At 50.8% G+C, this 14,773-nt stretch overlaps 1 protein-coding gene across 1 annotated transcript in view; it reads left to right on the top strand.

The window, feature by feature from the left end:
- Nucleotides 1-14,773, top strand: part of BSN (bassoon presynaptic cytomatrix protein) — a gene marked incomplete at its 3' end in the record, with an annotated part of 85,038 nt that overhangs the window by 35,431 nt on the left and 34,834 nt on the right. The window contains exon 2 of the mRNA XM_082848252.1: nt 13,606-14,014. Within this exon, the coding sequence (XP_082704378.1) occupies nt 13,606-14,014 (409 nt within the window). The remainder of the gene's footprint in view (nt 1-13,605; nt 14,015-14,773) is intronic.

The following is a 14,773-nucleotide window of genomic DNA, read 5'->3' as shown; positions in this document are numbered from 1 at the left end:
TCATGGCCCTCACAGTCTAAGGGAGAGGGAGGCTCAGGAACCAAAGTGCCACAGGTAGATATTAGATTTCTCGTTCTGAGTTAGATCCCTCAGAAGTGAAGGGCAAGAGAACCACAGAGGAAAGACTGCGGAGTTGGCAAAAAAGGAAAAAGAGCCTCCATCTATGTACATTTTAGGCTGACAGGAAGGTGGAACAGTGGGCACAGTGCTGTTGAAGGCTGGAAGGGTGGTGGGTGGCTTTCCTTTTACAGTTTCCTTTAATGAAGAGGGCATGTTTTTCCTGCTGGAATCTTGAGTCTCATTTACCATCTTGAGATGTCGTTTTTTTGTCATTCTGGTTTTTTTCACAAGCCCTGTAAAGAACTGCATTCACTAGATCAACACTTCCTTAGCACAGACGCCATTTGGGCTTGGGTGTTTAGTCCTGTGCTGCATGCAGGTAGGGCAGGGAGAGAGGCCAAAGAGCTGCCCTCAGGCACCTCAGGGAACTGCCCTGTGTGAGGCTGTGGGAGTCTGCAGGAAGGTCTACAGCAGGTTTCTGGGGACAGGGGACTCTGGGGAAGGTCCCAGAGAGGGCAGGATGCTTGAGCTGGGTTTTGAAGTTGACTTGGAGTTTAAGGAAAGGGCCTTCTAGAAAGAGAGCAGAGCATAAGCTGGGAGGAGTGAGGGTCAGCTGAGGAGCCTCAGGACTCCCTGCCTGAAGGCAGTGCAAAAAGAGGAGACTGCGGGTGGGAGGACCCCATTGTAGAGTGCTTTGAAGGCAGAGGCCGAGTGTATCCAGGGTGGGGTGGCAACATGGATGGGGCTGGTGGCATTTCCCTTGCACCTGTTTCGGAGGTGGGAAGAGTGAGCACTTGGCGCAGTGTGGCTTGTGCGATTGTGGCAGCTGCCTCATGGACTTTCTTTTTTTTTTGGCCACACCGCAGGTGGCATCCTAGTTCCTAGGATTGAACCCGTGCACCCTGCAGTGGAAACACGGAGTCTTAACACTGGGGACCACCAGGGAAGTCCCCAAATGGGCTTTCTGAGTGAAACTCCTGAACAGGGCCTACCCTGGTATCTCTGTCCTGGACTTCAGAGTCCTTTCTGCCCCCAGACTGTCTCTCATCAGCCTCAGAAGTCTTGTGGCTCCAGGATTGTTGCAACACATTTACTATCTTCCAAGCCTGGTTGTGTCCGTCACCACCACACAGGACTGCCGATTCCCTAATCATTCACCCCAGGCCATCGGCCATTCAGTCCACAACTACTGAGTCCCCCTGTATGCCAGGCCCTGTGCCAGGCTCTGAGGACCAAGTGGTGACCCAGTGTGGAGGAAAGGCAGACTGCCCCCACTGCTCTCTGGAAGCCTGTCCCCTTCCCCGCACCTTCCTCCAGAGTTTTCTCTACCTGTGCCAGCCCACATCCATTTCTCCTTCTGGGAGTCCCCGAATCCCCCACCCCTCCCCACCACACAAACATGTCTGCACATTTAAGTTCTAATTATTTTGTGTATGGTAAAGTTTTGTGTGTGAGAACACTTGCTTTGAGTTCTCTTGATTGTAATAAATTTGAAATTGCAAGGCAGAGGTATTGTTCAGAGGCTTTCCTCCTCATTTCATTACCTGTTACTTCCGGTGCTGCAGGCCCTTTGTCCAAAGGCAGCATTCTTTAGCGGTTGGAATAGCCCTGCGCAAGAACCAGCACTGTGCCCTGGGCTGTGGGAGCAAGTGACAGAAGGGCAAGCGCCGACAGGGTGACTTTGGGAGATGAGTAGGGATGGAACCCCTTCTATTTTTTCACTCAGCTGAAACCAAGGACCATGGATGATCCTCGGTCACAATTTTCTTTTACCATTTTTGGGTCACAGATAAGTTTTTCCTTATTGTATAGAAACATAAAAAGCAAGCAAGCTCTTACTAGTTAAAAAAAAAAGTTTAAAAAATTTTAAATTAAAAAAAAGAGCAGGGCTGATTTCTGGACAGAGAGGTTTTTAACATGGAGTGGGCAGACGTTACTTTGGTGTTTCTTTCTCCCCCCAAATACACAATAGACATAGTTTTTGGATCCCCCTGGCTTTCCATGAGAAGGGAGTTAAGGGGTCCTCAGGCTAGGTGGGGTTTCCCTGCAAGTCTGGAAGGGCAAGCTCTGGGAAGCCTCATACACTTGAGGTTTTTTCAGGTCCAGCCCAGTACCCTGTGCACGGCAGGTGTTCAGCCAGTTCACGTATTAATGATGCAGGCACTGGCTTATCTTACTAACTGCATTGTTGGCCCCCATCTTCCTTTCAGTGCTTGGATCGGGGCGGGCATGGAGCAGGTCCTCAGCCATCTTTGTGGCTGAGGGTGTGTCCCGGCAGTCCCTGAGGACAGGCTGACGGCTGAATCCACTGCACTGGGTCTGAAGACAGGGCAGAAGCTTGTCAAGCTTTCTGAGCCAGAGTCCTGGCTTCTGCCGTGTTGGGGTTGGAGTGGAGAGAGTGGGGCCTGCTGCCTCCATTGTCACAAAGACTTGCAGTTTTCTCTTATCTCCTGGTTTCAGCAGAATTTGGAAGAGAGCTTACAAGCATAGTGCTTTCCCCTTGGTAAAAGGCTGTAGTAGTAGAATTTGCTGGAGTGAGAAGCAGGGGAAAAGCTGGCTCAGCTTTATGTAATGACTCCTGACTCCTGATTAGAGCTTCCTAGCTTTAAGAGTCCTCTCCCTGCGCCAGAAAACTGGGACGCTTCGCAGCTCAAAGTTGTCCCTATGTGGGGTCCCCATGCAGATGTCTGCAAGCCTGGGGCTGAGTGGGGGTAGGAACCTCGGTGGCTTGGGCTGAATTCCTGGGCCACACCTGGGAACCATGGTACTCCTGGAAGACAGGGTTGGTAAATGAGAATCAAGGGCCGGCCTGGGGCCAAAGATCTTGAGAAGGCTATAGAGAGGGGGCTAAGAATTTGCCTGTCCACCATGTGTGCCCTCAGAAAGCTGAGCCTGGGAGGGGAGTTCATGGGGGTATGTGGCGGGCCTGGAGGTGCCATTGAAGGGTACCCTCGTCACCACAGGCTGGAAAAGGCCAGGGGGTGCCTTAAAATTCAAATGCTGTATATGCTGTAGGTCTTAGTACAGGGATGTGTTGGGATTTGCCCAGATGAATGTCAGCAGCCTGGGTTCAGTCCTCATGGTGCCCAAAGGGAAGAAGAGTCCCTAAGGTTGGGGCCTTGTTTCCTCTGGTGTCCCAGGTCAGGCCACCTGGAAAGCCTAGGAGGTGACGGGGAGAGCCTTTGAGGAGCTGCTGACCTGGGTCTCATCTCTGGGCGGTGACTCTGGGCTTGCCACCTGCCTGCCTCCTCTTCCTTCCTTTGGCCCTCTTGGCTCCCAGCGTGGGCCCTCACCTCTCCTGGCTCCCTCAGGAATCTCCTACTGATGAGCTTTACCCAAGTCTGATGAATAAGTGGGAAAAAGGCATTAGGGCCCTAAAAGCAGTAATGCTCCCCTCCTACTAAGTTCTAGCTAAAGAAGCCAGCTCCTCTATGCACTGTAGTAAAACCCAGTCTTTGAATCCTTTCCCCTTGGAATTTGTGGTAATTGGCTGAACCAGACCTTTGTAAAAGATGATTGATATAAATATGACTGTTTAATTCACCTAAAATAAGAAGTTGCTTTCAAGCCCTACCAGAGTCATTTCCTATAAATCTTGCCTAATTACAAATTATCTTTCATCAGTTGTTTATAACAACCTGTGTGAACTTCTGCTTCCTTTGACTGGCAAACAGGGATTGCACCCACATTAGATTCTGGGAATCTCTGCCCTTATAGGGTGCTCAGTCTGACCTAAGGGACACTGTAAACAGATAGTGCCTTGCAGGGGCAGCACTGGGACCAGGCCAGAGGGGGACACATAGGGAGGGAGACCCCAGGAGGCTCCACACCAGAAGTCAGGTTGGAATGGAAGTGTTCAGCCAGCCCTCTGGAGAGCCTGTGGGCGTGGATGCAGGAAAGCCCCTGGCCTGTTGGGGAGCTCCCAGGCCTCAGGCAGGGCTTGTGTTAGGGGACGTGTGGGTGATGCTTGAGAGACAGGCTGGTATGGTAGGCCCAGACCAGCCATTGAGGAGTTTGGACTCCATGGGCTTCAGGAGGTCCAGTGCCTTCTGAGAGCAAACAGAAATGTTTATGAATGTGTACTTTTCTTCTTCTTAAGGATAAGATCTAAAGTTTTAAATCAGATTTATAAAGGGACCATGCTTTAGAAAACTTAGAACTTGCACAGGTGAAAAGCCAGAAAATGACATTTGTTTTGTGTTGTAAAATGCCTTTCTGGTTAAATACGATAAATTAAAAGCATCTCTTTGCTCAGTCTCCTTACTGAACTAACCAAAAACTGCAAGAAGAATAAGAAACAAAAAACGGGCTTCCCTGGTGGCGCAGTGGTTGAGAGTCTGCCTGCCGATGCAGGGGACATGGGTTCGTGCCCCGGTCTGGGAGGATCCCACATGCCGCAGAGCGGCTAGGCCTGTGAGCCATGGCCACTGAGCCTGCGCATCCGGAGGCTGTGCTCTGCAACGGGAGAGGCCACAACAGTGAGAGGCCCATGTACCGCAAAAAAAAAAAAAAAAAAAAAAAAAAAGAAACAGAAAACTCTCTTCAACAAAACTAAGGAACACCTATATGTAGGAATGCAATGAACAAAGAATGGTTTCCAAACACAGGGAAAATTAGTTCTGATGAGGGAGGGCTACAGAAAGGGAAATTTGCCTCTGTGGAGCTAGGGCAGGGAGGTCAGAGTCCAGAGGGCCAAACCCAAGAACCACCTTCTTGGACTGGTTAGCAAAGCCACCATATGTGGGGACGTTTAGGAGTGTCCCTGAACCCTGTGTGATGCCAAGAAGTTACTAGGGAGGTGGAGTTGCTCAAGGAGTTGAGCAGATTCGGGGTGGGGGAGTGGGGGGGAACCATGGGCTGCCAGCAGCCTGAACAATGGAAAGACAAAGGAAAGTTAAAGTAGGTGTAATTGGTATCTCTGGAGAGGAGAACAAAACAAATGGAACAGAGAAATATTCAAAGTTATAATTAATAGAAAACGTTTCCCCCCTGCAGTAAAGGAACACATAAATCTTTAGTTTGAGAGAACATACTGAATTTCAGGAAAAATAGATATGGAATATTAATTTACTAAACTTCAAAGAGAAAAGAAAAAAGAGTTCTAGAGCACCTAGAGGAAAATGTTAGTATACCTATAAGGGGAACTAATTGGGCTGGCCCAGAGCTCTCCACAGTCATAGTTAGAAAACACAGGGGCTGTACCTGCAAAGTCCTCAGGGAAAGGAACTGTCAACTGAGAATTCTACATCCAGCCAAGCTGTTGTTCAGATAATGACCACAAAGGTATGTTCGGACTTTCAAGAACTAGGGAACTCATGGTTCCTATGAGCTCTTTTAACATAAATGAATGAATAAAAATTTCTAGAGATACACTCCATAAGACATGAATGGGAAAGCTATGACTAGAGGACTAGTAACCCCTCAACAGAGTCCTAAGGGGGATGGCATCTACCACTCGCTTGCCCTCAGGTGAGCCATGGTTCACACAAGCACCACAGTGCAAGAGACATTCAGCCTTCAGAGTTACACCGAGCTTATGGCATTTGATGGTTCAGCTGACTGATGCCCACACACAGCTCTTGTGACTCTGGGAAGACCACAGATTGGAGGTGAAAATGGGACCAAGGGAAAGGTCAGAAGTAAACACTACATGCATCCTCTGGTCTCTTTTGGGGGATGAATTTGACTCGAGGTGGGTCTGGCCCAGTTCTGAACGAGACACTCCTGGAAGCTGGGTATCACTTGAGGCAGGTCTGAGGGTCTGGTTTGGTTCTGCATCATGGATGACAAGTTCATGGCCTTTGTGCTTATGTGCCCTACTCCTGGGTTCATGACAGACCTTTCTAATTGGTGGCAACAATCTTTCCCACTGATCTTTCTCAAACCCAGCCCTCCAGTCAGTCTCTACCAATTAATGGGGTTGGAGGAAAGTTACCTTTATTTCCCATCCTTGTTCTGGATTCTGGAGACTGACTGAACCTAAAGGGAACCAAGGCCAAATCAGATTGTCCTGAGAAATGCTCTCAACCTAGTGGACCCAGATAGGCCTCAAGGCTGGGGAATGAGGTAGCCAGGACTTGCTTTCCTTACAGTTACGGCCTGGGTCCCATCTTGCTCTCAGCCTCCTGCTGGTGTCTCCCCTTATGCTTCCAGCTTCCCTGGGGCTGTGTCTGATGGCAGCAACTCTTATCCCTACCAGGGACCCATGATCAAAAAGGCAGGAGGCCACTGGCCTGAAAGCTAAGCAGGTCAAGAAATGTTTTCTTGTGTGAAAACTGGCATTTTTTTTAAACTCAAACTTTCTGAATTCTCCCATCCATTCCTGAGAGAGTTGCTCCAGGACCCAGGACCTAGATCCTGGTGCCCACCGTTCTGCAGCCCCTGCTTCTCTGCCTGGATACATGGGGGCCGCTGGGCTGGCCTAGAGGTCCTTCCTGGCCTGGACCTTAAAGGAGAAATCCTCCCATAGCATCTTCCTGGCCATAATTGCCTGTTATAGAAAGGTCAGCCAAGAATTTATCAAAACCTTGTTTGAAGCTGTGGGAACTCTTCCGGCTGCTCTTAGAAAAACAGTTTCTTTAAATTCACTCCCCTCCTGGTGAGCAAAGGCAGCCATTTATTTGTGTGAAATATTTCTCTTTCAAATATTCAACTGGAGGTGGCGGGGGGCATGCTCTAGAATGCTGCCATGTGGACCCCGGCCTAGTTTTCCCTTGGGAGCTCACACGGTCTCTTCCTGCTTTTCCTGCCAGTCTGCCCAGCCTGAGCAGGCCCTCCCTGACTGCAGCCGCCAGAGGGCCTCCAGGCTCCTTCCCACGTGGACTAAGGCAGCCACGGCTCTCCCTGGTGGCCCTGCCCTTATGGACAAACCTGGTGTCTGAGCATCTTTGGTCACTGGAGCTTGTCGGCCTCATGCCTCTCTTGGGAGTTTCTGACAGAGGGGAGTCCAGCTTTTGACTGGATTATTCCTCCCAGCAGTGATCATGGTATGGGACAGAAGGCCACAGGGGTACTGAGGAGAGCTGGTGGGGAGGCCGACGGGATTGGTCTTGTGGCGGGGGCTCCTTCCTGCCCTGCTAGCTAGCTTTAAGACTTGTTTCTGATTAGTCAGTAGCCTTAAATGCTGAAAGGGAGGAAACCTGGTAGAAATACAGCAATTTTTACACCCTCTACCTTTCTTGGCCATCTTTTTAAAATATCTATCCTGGATAAGGCATTTTTAGTCTTCCGCTGCTTGTCTTCCAGCCACTCCTTCATAGTTCTGCCCTCTCCCTCCTTCTTCACCTGCCTGTCCTCCTGTGTCTTTTCCACTTTACGGCAGTGTCCCTCTCCCCTCCTGCTCACCTGTCCTCATCCCAGCCCTCCTCAAGGAGCAGGACTCCTGGAGGCTGCTGAGAGGAGCACTGGCCTCCAGGGCTCTCACTACTGATGCATATCCATGAAGCCAGGTCTTCCCTGGGGCTGGGCTGGGTCCCGATTGTGGACACCTCCCTCCCTCCCTCCCTTCTGTGCCCAGTGGAGACCTTTGTTAAGGAGGGCCTCCTGGGGAGGGCATTCCTCTGCCCTTCCCAGGAGGCCCTAAGCTACTCCAACCCTGGCCCCCTTGGGACTTGTGTCCAGTAGAGTGTCACACACAAATCTGGATCTCTGGCCATGGATGGGCCCTTGTGGTCAGAAGGATAGAGAACTGGCCTGTCCTGAGGATAGGGGACTGAGTGGGAGAGGGCTCATGGTCCTCGTGGGTGTGGCCTTTTCCTTCAGAGCTTCTGAGGCTTCTCAGCCCTCAGGGACGTAGACTCAGGAGCATGTTGTTGAATGCTCCTCCTTATGGGAACTTCTCTGACCCTGGGGGTTGTGTTCTTGTTGTTCTCCTTTCTCTGACCTCTCTGTTTCTGATACCCCTTCTGCTCCCGTTAACGTTGATGCTCCCCACAAATCTTTTCTGGACCACTGCTCTCCATGTGATCTTTATCCCCTGAGGCTCACCTGTGAACTGAACCCTTAACTCTCTCAGATAAAAATATCTAGACTTGTCTGAATTGACCCCAAGCTCTGACCCATTTCCTGATGTTCCTTGGATGCCCCCCGAAGACCACCAACTCAGCGAAACCAAACTCAACCTAGTGATTTTGCCATTTCACTCCCCAGCCTCCACCCACCAATTGGCTTCTCTCCCTGGATCCTCCGTCTCAATCAAAAGAACCACTCCTCCCTAGACCCCAGGTCAGAATACCCCTGCTGAGCCTTCCCTCCCTCTTGGTCCCTGGACTATCTTTTGGGCTGTTGCCTTATTCCCACTGTCTCCCTACCTCCACCATCTCCCTGACGCAGAGCTGGAGCACTCCCTTGTTTGAAAAGCTCGGAGGCCCTGCTCCCCTGGCCCTTCCTATTTTAGCTCTGAGCTTCCCAGGTAGTTCTGGTAGTTGGGTGCACACTGTTGCCAGGAGCTGTTCTAGGTGCTGAGAATAGCACTGACTTACGCCTTGTCAGGCCTCTGGGCCGTTGCAAGTGCTTTCCCCTCTGCTTCGATTGCCCTTTACCTTGGGGAGAACAGCCCATCCATTAAGACCTGGTTTAGATGTCTCCTAGTCCTCAAAGCCTTGTCAGACTTCTGCCTTCCCTGGACTGTGTGGAGGTGTCTTACAGTGATTTGTTTGCACATCTATCTCCTCTCTGGACTGGAGGCTCCCAGAAGACTGGATCCCTGTCTGATTCACTTTTTTAAAAAATTTATTTTAGTTAAATATTGAATGGGTATTTATAGAGGATATAAGAACACTGATAAAATATGTGTAAGATGTAAAGGTTAGCAATACAACGAACACCTGTGGGCCCACCTTCCTTTGTAAGAGATGTAATCCATTCTTACCATCAGTACCTATCACAGGGCCTGGAACTATCATTCCAGGGGTCAGTGAATCTTTGCTAATGACTGAATGCTCGAAGGAATGAGTGGATGAATGTGGTTTTCTCTATGTGTCTCTCAGCGTTGCTGGCCAAACTCCAGGGGAAGTGGTCATAACTAAGTAACATCACTGCCCTAGCTCAGCCCCACTCCGTGAGCTCACTGCACTGCCATGTGACTTCCTGTTTACTTTGCATCTACACTTATTGAGTGTCCACTCGGTGCCCAGCATGGTGCTGGGCCTGGGCTACAGTGAGAAGCAAAATGTCAGGCCGCTTCTGAGGGAGTTTCCACTTAAACAGCTCTTCAGAAGAAAGAAAAAATCCAAAGAATCCAAATTGCAGTGCTTCCCACCCCTCCATAGCCTCACCATGCTCTCCCAGAGGTGGTGTGGGACATGGTTAGGGACATGGACTGGTGGCCTTGATATTGGAATCCCAGTGCCACCACTTACAGGTCATAATAGCTTTGCAAGTTCCATAACTTCTATGTGTGGCAGTTTCCTTGTCTATAAAATAGGCAAATTGGATCCTACCGCATGGATTTGCTATGAGGCTTAAAGGAGTTAATATGTGACAGGTGCTTGGCACATGTGGTGCTCGTGGTGAGGGCCCGATTAGTATCACCATCGCCGTGGTCAAGCGGAGTGTTCTATGTGGTGGGACTGGGGGTGCAGCCCCTGGCCAGAGAGGACTCCGGGTGTTGTTCCTGTCATTCTGTCCTGCATGAGGTCAGATCCAGCGGAGGGCTGAGTGCATACCTGTCACATGCCATGTCTCCTCAGCTCGAACACATTTTGGGGCCACATTTTAATGTTCTGAGTCATGATGTGACTGCAGTCCATCCATCCAGGAAACATGTCTTGAGCATCCAGCATGTGCCGGGCACTGTGCTAGGCTCCGGGGTGCAGCTGTGGAGAAAGCACAGAGGCCCTGCCCGCATAGCGCTGGCAGGCTAATTCAGGGACCACAGAGGGTGCACAGAAGCAACATACATAGTATATGATGAGTCGGAAGGCGCTCAGTGCCATGGGGAACAAAGAGGCAGGAGGGATGGAAACTGCATTTTAAATAGGGTGGTCCAGGAAGTGTCTCCAAAACGATGCCACCAGAGCAAAGACTCGAGAGAGCGCAAGCGCCAGCAGATGTAAATGCCCAGAGGCAGGAGTGGGCCTGGTGTAAGGGAAGTGGACACAGGGAGAGAGAGATAGTAGGAGATGAGGCTGGAGGGAAAGGGCCCAAATCTCATGGGGCCTCACAGACCATTGTAAAGCCTTTGGCTTTTCCTGTGGGAGGGAAAGGAAGGTTTAAGCAGACAAGGGAAGTGGTTTGATTTATGTACGTAAAGAATTATCCCAGCTGCTGCATGGTGAAGACTGCCACATAGAGGGGCAAGTGGGAGCAGCCCAGCTTGTGCAAAAAAAAAAAGAGGGCACAGTGATTGACAGGTGGAGCGAGGAGGCAGAGGAAGTGGCCAGACGCTGAAGCCCACAAGATTTACTGATGATTGACATGGGCTGAGAGAAGGGAGTCAGAGACTCCAAGGGGAAGATGAGGAGGGGTACATTTGTGGGAAGATCAGGGGCTCAGCTTGGACACAGCAAGTTTGAGGTGCCTGTAAGACATCTCAGTGAAGATGTAGAGTTGGCAGTGAGCCAAGGGAGGAGCTCAGGGGAGGGGTCTGGGCCAGACACACATTTGTAGTTATCAGTGGGGAGTGAGAGTTAAAGCCTTGAGTCTGGGTGGGTCTTGAACCTCAGGGGTTTGTGTACATTTGTGAAATGCTTGTGTGGACAAAAGCTAAGTCCCTGCAGTGTAGGAAGTGGGGTCCCTGGTTTGGGACACGAGGAAGAACCTGCAGAAGAGCTTGGAAAGGTATGGCCAGGAGAGAGGAGGTCGCCCAGGAGAGGGTGGTGTTCCGGGAGGCCAGTGGAGAGCTTATTTCAGGAAGGATGGAATGCTCAGCGCTTTCAAGTTCCGCTGCTGGTCAGGGGATGATCAGGTGGGAGGAGGAACTGAGAAGCGACTGTCAGATTTGATGATGTGGAGGCCACCGGTGACTGTCACCTGAGCGATTTCTGTGGAAGGATGGGCAAAAGCCAGGCTGTATTGGTTGAGAGGAAGGGAGGAGAGGAGCTGGAGGCCGTGAGTAGAGACCACTCTTTCAAGCAGTGTTGCTGTAAAGAGCAGCAGAGAAATGAGGCATAGCTGAGGGGGAAAGTGGGCCAAAGTTCTTTTTTCTTTTTCAAGATGGGAGACACATGTTTGTATGGCCATTGAAATCATCCAAGTAGAGAGGTAAACATGGACGATGGAGAGGGGAGAATTTGTGAAGGTGAGAAGAGGGCCTTGGGAACAGGAGACAGGCAAACACAGTGGGACAGACGCCGAGAGGCCTTAAATATACAAATTCCCCTCCAGTGGCTCCCGCTTTCCCTGCGAGATGGTGAGCAAGTCGTCAGTTACAGCAAGGAGAGGGAGGGACATGCTGGCGGCTTGCAGATCAAGGAGAGGTATGAGGAATCATCCAGGAGACAGGAGAGTGAAGGGCTCATGGGCGTGTATTGTGATTGGCAGGTGTCAACTACAGTCACCGTATGATGTGTGAACACACATCAGGCCTCTGTGCAGGGAGCGTTGCCCTTCCAAGTGCAGACTTTGCTGGGTGCAGTGGGCATTGTTTGTTTATTCACTGTCACCACAGCTGAGTTGAAAGTTAACTTGAATTTGGATCCCTAATGTCACATAAAATGTCCCCAGAAAGACTACATTGTGATGCAACACTGAATTTAAAAAGTCACTGTGTACACGGAAGATTGCCAGTCACACCTCACGCAAAACAAACACAGTAGAAATTGCTAAGTTTCTCAGGAGAAACCACTGACCTTGCACAGCCTGAGAAGGGGCTACAGTCTCTTCACATATTATAAAGGGCTCTTCGTAGCTTCTGATTAGCTTTTTTAAAAAATTTTTATTTATTTATTTGGCTGTGCCATGTCTTAGTTGCGGCACACAGGATCTTTGTTGCTACATGCGGGATCTAGTTCCCTGACCAGGGATTGAATCCAGGCCCCCTGCATTGGGAGCGTGGAGTCTTAACCACTGGACCACCAGGGAAGCCCGTTTCTGATTGGCTTTCAAGGGCTGCTTTTAAATTCTAGCCCCAAATAATTTAAGTAAAAAATGAAATTATGAATTTAGCCCATGTGGGATTATTTCTTTACAATACCTAGAAATTAGTCTACCGAAAGGCCCTAGAGCCCAGGTTCCAAGTGTGGGCCAGAGATGGCTGCAGCCACCACCACACTGGGCCTCAGAGCTGGTGGCAAAGGTGGCTCAGAGGGGCTAGACTCAGACTCTGGTTATCCCACTGAAGAAGAAAGTGGCAGGTCTGTGAGACTGGATGGATGGGTGTATTCTGTTGTTGGTTGATGGACATTCAACAGTGTTTCCTTTTCCTGGAAGAGTCTTTATTAGACCAAGGGTGTCTCTTCCCCAGCAGTTCCTCGGAAGGGAAGAAGGACTGCAGAGTGTCTTGAAGTGGGCCTCGCCAGGGAAGCTCTTCGTCTCCCCTCTGAAATAGCTTGTCCTAAGGCATCCTACAGTTGGCTCCTGAATTTTTTTGGCAAGCAGATGGTCTTCATATAAAGGCAGCAAACTTAGAATCCTCTCCTATTAGTCAGACCCTACAAGGACCAGGAACACTGGGGCTGAAGGGGCCAGGCCAGGATGCTCCACAGGCGGCTGTGGCCGGGCCTCTGCAGTGGCTCTCAGCCAGGCTGCCCTGTCGCCTGGGTGCCAGTATCCACCCAAATGAATACAGACTGAAGCAAGTATCGAATTTCAGAGAAGCAGTATGAAGCATTGCTTTTGGCTTTTTGTGCTTGGCTTTTTTCAAATTGGAAAACTGGCAGAAATGAACTGAAATTGGGTCAAATGAGAAGGAATATAGGGCATTGAGTTTAGCCTGATGGTTTGCCAGTTAATGGAGATGGCATTAACTGGGCATTGGAGTGCCTCCCCACCCTCACCTCCAACTGCCCGGGGTCGGCCTCTGAAGTGGACAAGCCAGAATGTAACAGACCTGCCAGGGAAGTAGCTCTAAACTAGCTGCATGTTGAAATCACTTAGGGAGGAAAAAAATAGTAATGCCAGGGTCCTGTCCCCACAGATTTTGATGTAATTTGTCTGGGGTGCAGTCTGAGAGTCAGAAATTTTAAAATCAGCTTAGGTGTTACTAATGTATAGGTTTAGAGCCTTGGTTTTCAAAGTGTAGTCTGCAGACTATAGTAAAGGCATCACCTTAGAGATTCTTTTTTTTTTTTTTTTAACAGCTTTATTGGAGTACCTGAGAGATTCTTAAAAGTGCAAACTCCACCCCAGACCTACTGAATCAGACTCTGCACTTTAGTGGGATGTAAGAGGGGACACTCATGAGCCGATCACATGGCCTAGTGCTGACGGTTCAAGTCGGGGGACACTTGTCAGTCAGCACTCGGCCAGTGGGGGCTGTGATATGCCACTGGGCAGCAGAGGAGGGTGGCAACGGGGCTTGGCAGAGTCACCTAGGTTGGTGGAGACCTCTGCAGGGGACTTCTCTAAGGTATATCTCTAACATCGTCATTTTCAATGTCATTTCAGCGTTTCCAGGAGACTGGACCCCAAGGAGCCCCTGGGTAGCCAGAGAGCAGTTTCCCCAACCCCGAAGCAGCCTTCTGCTCCTGCTCCCAGCCGTGAGAGCCCCCAGGAGACAAGGGCACAGGGCCCAGCTGGCCAGGAGGCTGATGGCCCCCGCAGGACGCTGCAGGTAGACAGCAGGACGCAGAGATCAGGGCGGTCGCCCTCTGTGTCACCGGACAGAGGCAGCACCCCCACATCACCCTACTCCGTCCCCCAGATCGCCCCCCTTCCCAGCAGCACGCTGTGTCCCATATGTAAGACCTCGGATCTCACGTCAACCCCCAGCCAGCCAAACTTCAACACCTGCACCCAGTGTCACAACAAGGTCTGCAACCAGTGTGGGTTCAACCCCAACCCTCATCTCACCCAGGTAATCAGCTCTGTGCCGTCTTCCTCCATCCCACCTGCCTTCCCAGGCCTCCCCGGTTCCCCTTTTTACCAGCTCTCTTTTCCTGGTCATTTCCCTTGGCCATCAGCTTCTGTGTCTTCCCAGGGCTTGTATTCTGGCTCCCAGATGTGGTAGCAGAGAAAAAGTCTTGGCCCCAGATGTCCTGAGGGAAAGGACTGAAAGCTTGGGCTCAGTCCTGAGTAGAAGACGCTTTCTTACCTGGTCCAAGTTTGACCTGGAAAAATGGCCTTAGGGAGGGTCAACGACAGTCTTACGGACAACTTTTCCCAGTGGATGCTCATTTGGAGAGGGCCACGAGCAGCTGCAGGGCCCAAAGGGAGGCAAGTCTCCCTGGCCATTGGCCAGCCTCTCTCCCTGACAGTGGGTCTTGGAGAGGGAGGCCAGTGAGGGGAGCAAGGTGTAAGGGAGACAGGAAACTGCCTCCCACCTGGGCTTCAGGAACCGCCTCCCCTGGGCTTCCGTTCCAGTAAGCTGGGGCCTGATGGGGCGGAGCAGCTACCCATCCCAAGAAACAACCTTGGAGTAGAGACCCAGACTGGGGGCCAAGCATCCACATGGAGGCAGTGTCCTACACTCATCAAGAGGCCACTGCAAGGCCATTTCCATGAGATTGGCCTGCGTTCTCCCCCAGAGGACCCTGGGTTCCCAGCCCCACCCTTGCTGTGTTGGGATGCTTTGAGTTGCTGTGGGATGCTCAGCCAAGCCCCTGAGCCTCTCTCT

Source organism: Leucopleurus acutus (genome assembly GCF_964270905.1).
Source record: "Leucopleurus acutus genome assembly, chromosome: 10".
Lineage (NCBI taxonomy): Eukaryota > Metazoa > Chordata > Mammalia > Artiodactyla > Delphinidae > Leucopleurus > Leucopleurus acutus.
This window is presented reverse-complemented; position numbering and strand designations above follow the sequence as displayed.